The 7,969-nt window shown below is 39.3% G+C and overlaps 1 protein-coding gene across 1 annotated transcript; it reads right to left on the reverse strand.

The window, feature by feature from the left end:
• Positions 1 to 6,239: 6,239 nt before the first annotated feature.
• Positions 6,240 to 7,283, reverse strand: LOC118001491 (trace amine-associated receptor 4). The gene has a single exon (XM_034991610.1). It carries the CDS (start codon positions 7,281 to 7,283, stop codon positions 6,240 to 6,242), a length of 1,044 nt encoding a protein of 347 aa, XP_034847501.1.
• Between the last annotated feature and the right edge of the window lie 686 nt (positions 7,284 to 7,969).

The raw sequence follows: 7,969 nt of genomic DNA on the forward strand, positions 1-7,969 counted from the left end.
TCTTTCAACAAAATCGTTGAGAATAATTGATCATAAGCCTTTTGGTTTGTGACACCACGCATTGGATTCATCAGGATTATTTTTTAGCTCTATGCTTTGTGTTGGTTAAAGAAATCACAGTAGATGAAACAGTGCCCTGAACACAGCAGAGTTAGATTCTGGTTCTGTTACTGCCTAGGTCATCACTTATCCTCTTCATCCCTCTGTCTCCCAATTGGTAAGAGAACCTACAATTACACTTATGTGTCCTTACTTCACATGGATATTATCAAGGAAAATAATACATTCAATCATATTCTGCTCTCTCTGATTCTTGGTACCAAATCTCCAGAGGTTCTTTATGGCCTTGGAGAGATCAATGCACAATATAAGTCAAACTGATGTTGCAAAAATGACATAATTCTAAAGGTGACAAGAGATTATATCTGCCAGCAGGGCCTTTCATAGAAGGTGTAGAGGTCAAAAAGAATGAAGGAGAGAAAATGGGAAAAAAAAAATGAAGGAGGTTGGCAGGTATCTCCACCTTCTCTACAAGGCCTGGGCTAAACCCAGTAGTGACTGCTAGAAACTTGCCTTAGTGCAAGGAAAGGAAATAGATTTCTGACTCCAGAACTTGATCATCAGACCAGGAAGGATCCTGCATTATCACAAACCATGACACCCCTTGGTTTATAAGTCATAGTCCATCTGCAATCAGCCAGGAAGTCCTACAGCTCTAAGTTCAATCTGACCAAGAGTCTGTGAAAAATGGGGGCAAATGTCTTACAAATAAAATAAGGCCTGAAGAAGGAAATTCTCAAAAAATTTTGTGCTTTGTTTGTTTGGGGGATATGTTACATCAAACCTGAAATGCAATATGCAATCACAAATCTATTTGGAGATGCAGAATTTTAAAAGACTGTTTCTAGTTGTGTGATCCCTAGGTCAGAGATTACCTAATGCTCTGTGCCCAGTTTTCTCATCTATTAATTGAATATAATACAATATACCTACACCACAATTTTGTAATGACGATGAATGAGTATTAGGAACGGTTCCTGTCACAGAGTAAGCAGAATTGGATAGACAAGAGTGTGAGTGGATATTAGTTCAGATCCTGTGTCAACCCTCCCAAGTTAGGGTTCTTGTCCCCTATTCCACTCACTTTCAGAAATATATTCCTGTTACACAACAACTAGGAGCAAAAGTCATTGGAATTTAGATCCTCTAGGTTTTCTTGCTTATCTCAGGATTCATTGATGTTCCTTTTCCTCAGCTTTCTTCGAAGTGGCTATATATTTTAGAAACAGGAAATAAGAGTAAGTGGAATATTTGTAAGATAGTCAAAGTGTTGTTCAGATTTAGGATTTTAACAATTAGTCTTGCTATTTATTAACACTAAAGCCACTAGCCTAGGCTGGAAGAGAGGAATATTAATGTTTTCCTCCCAAAGCAATGTCAGACTCCCTCGAAATAAACTATGAGTTTTGGGCCAGGAGAGAGAAAGGCTACTAGGAGATATTCTAAAAAAGAGAAGATCTAACAATGATCCCCAAGGAACCCATAAATGCCCAGCAGTATTTGGGACAGGCAGTTAGCAAGTTTTTAAGAATTGCCTCTGTTTGTATTTGCAGTCTGAAGCAGCAATCACCATTGATGACTAAGGTCTGAGGAAGTGAGGGCTTTCTTTCCTTTCCTTTTCTTTTTTTTAACATAAAGAATAGTAAAAGCAATTCCCTTGAAAATACAAATAAAGAAGCAATTTCAGAACTTGTTTAAGGAGTATAAGTTTTCCAGTTTTTAGTAGCCCCTCTGCAATCCAAAGATCAATTAAATGCATATGAAAGGGAAAGCCTAGGTTAGCAGTAGATGAGGTAAAAAGCATGGGCTTTACCGAGAGATAGACCTGGTTTTGAATCTTATAATATTGGAAAAGATGCATAATCTCTTAAAGGAACAGGGGTTTAAGCTAGAGGTTATAGGGAGTCCTAAGATGAGATATTTCAGTGGTTGGAAGTGGCTCCATTGTTCAATCTGATGATACATTCCTTTGACCTAAAATGCAGAGTCTTCCCTACACCCCAAGCTGGGCAAAATTTTCCTCCTCATATTCCCATAGCTAATTGTGCCTGGCTCTCTCATAGGACATATCATGTTGTGTAATTGAAAGGTTATGTCTCTCCTATTAGATTATAAGCCCCTTAAAGCCAGGATTTCAATTTTATTCATCTCTGAACCACAAACACTCAAAGTAGCACATGGCACATAGTAGGTGCTCAGTAACTATTTATTGACCTGAGTGGCTTTCAATACAGAGAGCAAGGTGTGCATGGAAGTCATCCTCCTCCTGAGAGCTGCTCTACTCAACCTACTTACATTCTGGAAAGAAGAGCACTGGGTTTGGGGTAATAATGGAATGATTCACTTTTCCTTGGACTAGCCACCTCCCACTTGGGAAGAGCATGTGGTGCTGTTTTGAGAAATAATGGAGCTGATGTTCACGGGCATCCATCATAAATGACAAAAGTTCTATATGAAGGTAAGGAGTGATGATGACTGCAGCAGAAGCTTCTGCTTGCTCTTTCATTTTTCCTCTATTTAGCTGTGTTTTAGTGGGTAAAAGAAAATGCTGGCCTACAAAAAGGACCTGCTTGTGGCCTCAGATCCGAGTTCCTTGATATTAAGTCACACATTTTATGCTCTTCTGAGGATTGAACAACAAAATGAGTATGAACTGAGTGATGGTTGCCCTTCCTGTTCAGTCCCTAGGCTCTAGCAGTTCAAACAGCCTTGTTGAATCCCTAAAGAGGAAGGAAGACTCATCATGGAAAGCAGATGGTAAAACGCTCCTGCCATCCTATGGTGCTCTATCTATTGCCCCATCAGACCCAAGAAGGAGGTCTATCTTGGCCTAAAGCCTGAGGAATTCCTCCTCCTTCTTTGATTCTTCAAGAGGAAGGAGTACCTTAGCCTCCGGCATGTTGCCTTCTGGATTAGGGGCAGAGGAAATCTCCTCCTGAAGGACTGAATTATTGCAATCATTAAAGAATAAACCAATACTCTACTAAGCATCTCAAAACCTAATTTTGATTTCAAATCCTGTCCTTTGATAATAATAATAATTTGCTGAAACATCTCAAGACCTAAATGTACTATATTCAAATGACCAAATTACAAGTACAGGCCTCAAGAGGCTCTTTTTTTTTTTTTTTTTTTAATTTATCTATATATTTGAGAGAGAGTGAGAAAGAAAGTACACAAGCAGGGAGAAGGGCAGAGAGAGAGGGAGAAGCAGACTTCCTGTTGAGCAGGGAGCCCAATGTGGGGCTCGATCCCAGGACCCAGAGACCAGGACCCGAGCCAAAGGCAGATGGCCAACTGACTGAGTCACCCAGACGTCCCACCGGAGGCTCTTATTATTCAACAGAACACGTAGATCCAGAGAGTATTGGGAATTCTCAACCTAATAGAGATGTTATTAAATGTGTTTTGGAGTAATGAGTCATTCCCAATAGATAGTCTACAGTAAGGATAGAGTCAAAAAAGCAAAAACGTTCACAACAGCATTTAGGATTTATATATATATGTATATGTATATGTATATGTATATGTATATGTATATATACATATATAAATATATATGAACATTAGAAACCTCAAGGATTAAGATGCCCTGCCTGGATGTGTGATGTCATTTGGCCAGGTCATAGGATGAAGGGGGTTTGGTTAACCAAATATTCTGATATTACTATAAGAATTACTGTAATAAAATGCATTTAACATTAAAACCTCTGCTAATGGGGGGCACCTGGGTGGCTCAGTCGGTTAAGCCACTGCCTTCAGCTCTGGTCACTGAGCCCCAAGTCGGGCTCCCTGCTCAGCAGAGAGCCTGCTTCCCCCTTTCCCTCTACCTGCTGCTCTGCCTACTTGTGCTCTCTCTTTCTGTTAAATAAATAAATAAAATCTTTTAAAAAAATAAAATAAAATAAAACCTCTGCTAATGATAACAAGTTTTCTCTTTGCAACCTACCAGTGTCTGAAAGTTATCGTTCTGAAAAGAACCTTACTTCCTGCAAAAGTGGGCAAAGGTTATAAATACATTGTATCAAACACATAGAAACAGTTCTAAGTTTTCAGATATATTCTATTTGGCTGGAAGAGTCCTTCTACTGAATATCTCCATTTAAGAAATTTACCAATCTATCAATCTATGAGATAATGAACAATATTTCTACATGACCAAACCTTTCTATAAAACACTTCCACTGTTGAGTCATCAGGAAAGGGAAGGGAAGATCTGATTTCTATTCTCAGGAAGCTCACTCTATGAACGTGAAAGCTTCATTTTGAAGGTTGCAGATGTTTCTGAGTCAGTAAGTCATTTTCCACTAAGTGCCTCTGTTGGCCCTGTCCCCAAGTTCCTAGTACAACATTGTATACATGTGACCAAAGAGAACAGGAATTAAATTCAGTTCAATTTCTTCTTTATAAATAGGCTCTTTCTTCTATCTTCTCTCTCAAGAGAAGGAGCCCCTACTTGTCTAACATCCTTTGGTTTATAACAGTTTATTTCTGTGAATTTGAGTAATCCCCATTTTCTTCAAAGTTCTGTTTCAGTTATCCAGTGAACATGTTCAGAGATTTTTAGGGGAAAGGAACATACTAGACACTGTGGGACACAAAATTGGAAAATAGACATAGCGTCACACAAAATAAGCTTATAGTCTAGTGAGGAACCAATACACCTGTGTGCATTCAACTCTGGTCAAAGCAGGAGTCAGAGAAACAGGTTTGGGGTGGTGGGGTGTGCATAGAGGGAGGATGCTGGATACATTGAGTTTGAGATCTTGTTGGAGCATTCAAAAAGATACTTCATTGGTAGTAAGAAATGAGGGACTCAAGTTTGGAAGAAATGATACAGCTGAAAATAAATACGTTTGAGAGAAATCTACATAGACATGAATATTGAAGCTGTGAGCTTAGCTAAGGTTAAAGCAGGGTTTCTCAACCATGGAACTATTGAAGTTTGGGGCCAGATAACCTTTTTTGTGGGGGCTGCTCTGTGCATTGTAGACTGTTTAGCAGCATTCCTTACCTCTACCCTCTAGATGTCAGTATCACTCCCTCCCTGGTTGTGAAAACCAAAAATGTCTCCAGACATTGCCAAACGTCCACAAGGGGCAAATCTGTCCCTGGTTGAGAACCACCAGATTAGAGAGACAGAGAGATGGTGTGAAGGATGAAAAGAAGATTGTAAAGGACAAAATAAGTTTATGGGGTAGAAAGAAGAGAAAGACAGAAAAAGACATGTAGAGACATTTGAGGCAGTAGTATTATCCTAAAACTCTGGGGGAGGGCAGGAACTTCAGTTTGTGAATGAAGCTCAAGCTTGGTGAATAATTAGTATGTACACACAGACACTCGAGATGGAAATACCACCTATATGTATATACACACACTCTCTCTCCATGTATATGTGTATATATATACAATTATTTATTGGGAGAAAGAATATATTACTAAACTCTTTCTTTATTCATTCTTCTTATTCAATAAGCCAGTTCAATTTTATCAAAATATTAGAAAACTCACATCAATTCTTTTTGAAAGATGTTTAAGTCAGAACCAAACCAAACAAAACAAAACAAAACAAAATGAAAGTAGCTGTGCCTGTTTCCTTTTCCCCTTCCACATTACTCACATGCTCAATAATCCAGGCTCCCAGTGTTCTGAAGCTCTCTCCCCCACTCCTCTAAGATATAACAATAATCTTAAGAAAGATTTAGATAAACTTGGTGTGGCTGTCAGTGGGTGAAGACCAACTGTATCTCCTCTTCTGATGTTTATAAGAAAAAAAAGGAGATCCCTATTTGATTTAAATAAATCAAAATAAATGAATAAATGAATAAATGAATAAAAATATGTGTGATGTCATTTGGCCAGGTCATAGGATGAAAAAATAAAATAAATAAATAAATCAAAATAAATAAATCTAAATCCCTAACTGTGTAAATTCAGGAATCAGCAAGCCATGGGGCAGAGTTTCTTTTTATTGGAGGTGCCTCCCCCAGAACCCCAGAAATTGACCAATTTGGTAGCTCTGGTACACCCAGAAAGCTAGATCTATTGCTCTTACTTAGGTGTCCATAACACCAACTGGAAGAATATCTTTATCCAGTAAGTCCATGGCTCTATCTTTGGGGGAAAGAGCATCCAAGATTCTGTACCAGGAAAAAATCTTGGAGAATGGAGAACATTGCCTAAGCATCTGCAGGAAATAGGTTTAGGGTGGAAGAGTCAGGGTGGAAGATGGTTCCCGTGACAATCATCCTCAATGCTTTGCGAAACCAGGAATAAAACATGCCATATATAATGGGATTGAAAGTGGAATTGAAATAACCCAGCCAGAGGAAGACATTGTACAAATCTTCAGGGGTTGTAAAATTAATGAAAGGGTCTGTGATCGTCAAGACAAAAAAGGGCAGCCAGCACAGCACAAACACTCCCATGACTATGCTTAAAGTCTTGGTGGCCTTGCTTTCTTTTTTGGATGATACTTTCATTTTGCTTTCTGACCCTCCCTGTTTCCTGATAGGACTCATGCCAATTTGCCTAGCATGCTTCCTAGCTACTATGAAAATGTGTATGTAAATCCCCACCATGACAGTCCCAGGGAGAAAGAAGGCTATAAAGGAGGCCAGCACCCCCCAGAGCTTGTTAAATATCAATACACACAAACCTGTGCAGTCAATGGCTGCAACAAAGTCTTCTGCACCAATTATGTTGAACTCTGAGAATACCAGGCCAAAGGCAAAAAAGATGGGAATGGACCAACTGATGAGCAGAAAGACCTCTATCACAGGGATGGTAATTTTGGTGACATAATGCAAAGGGTCACAAACAGCATAGTAGCGGTCCACTGAGATGAAGCAGAGGTGAAAAATAGAGGTGGTGCAGAGCATGATGTCACAGCAGCTGTGGACTTTGCAAAAGAGGTCTCCAAAATACCAGCAGGACTCGATGGACCTGACCATACTGAAGGGCATGACCACACAGCTCAACAGAAAGTCAGTGGTGGCCATGGAGAGAATCAGGAAGTTGGTTGGGGACTGGAGCTGCTTGAAGTGGGTGATGGAAATGATCACAACCAGGTTGCCCAGCATGGTCATCACTATAGCACCAATCATGATAACGTACATGGCACACACACTCAGCACAGACCTCACATTTCTAGGGCATGAATTGTTGACCAAAGCAAAGCAAACCTGTACTTCTGAAGTGTTCCAAAGATCAGGTGAATTCATTGTCTTTGTCCTGTAGATACTATTAGTCTTTTGCAAAAATACTGTGCTTCTCTTCTTTCTGTGAAAGAAAGAGGAAAAACAAGGAAAACTGTTGGTGGGCAAATTTTCAAAAAGGCCCAGCTAGCTGCATTTCTAATCCCAAATTGAACTCCCTATCTACCAGGAGCATTACTTTTCAAATTCAAATATTAAAATTCATAGGAATCACCTAAGGATCTTTTTAAAACACAGATTCTGATTCTGGGGTGGACGTTGAGAGTCTGTAATTCTCACTGGCTCTCAGGAGATGCTAATACTAGTAGTCCAAAGACTGTCCCTTAACTAGGAAGGAACTAAAGACAACTAAATGAATATTGTCACCCAACGTCTAAGTAACCCAGTTAAAACCACCTAAGCAACCCAGGTAAATGCCCATGTTCTGATTGCACTAATATGTAGCCCTTTCTCAGGATGCCAAATCTATAGACAGATTGAGAATTTTCTCTGTTCCACTTAAATTAACCATTTTGCTGATAAAAGCCCCTCAAGAATAACTGGGACCTATGGAACCATAATTTAGTGTTTAACTCAAACAATAATTACAATCTAAAGATTGTGCTTTTTTTCCCCCTTAATTTCTCTTGTGGGTATCTGCAAATTCTTCGGATCCTGTTGCTTGATACACACTATATAATTTAAGAAGCATT

The sequence above is a fragment of the Mirounga leonina genome, unplaced genomic scaffold (assembly GCF_011800145.1).
Source record: "Mirounga leonina isolate KUSES-001 unplaced genomic scaffold, KU_Mleo_1.0 Mir_53, whole genome shotgun sequence".
In the NCBI taxonomy this organism is placed as follows: Eukaryota; Metazoa; Chordata; class Mammalia; order Carnivora; family Phocidae; genus Mirounga; species Mirounga leonina.

Coding starts and splice junctions, on each gene's coding strand:
- LOC118001491 (XM_034991610.1), bottom strand. CDS start 7,283: ATGAATTCACCTGATCTTTGGAACACTTCAGAAGTACAGGTTTGCTTT.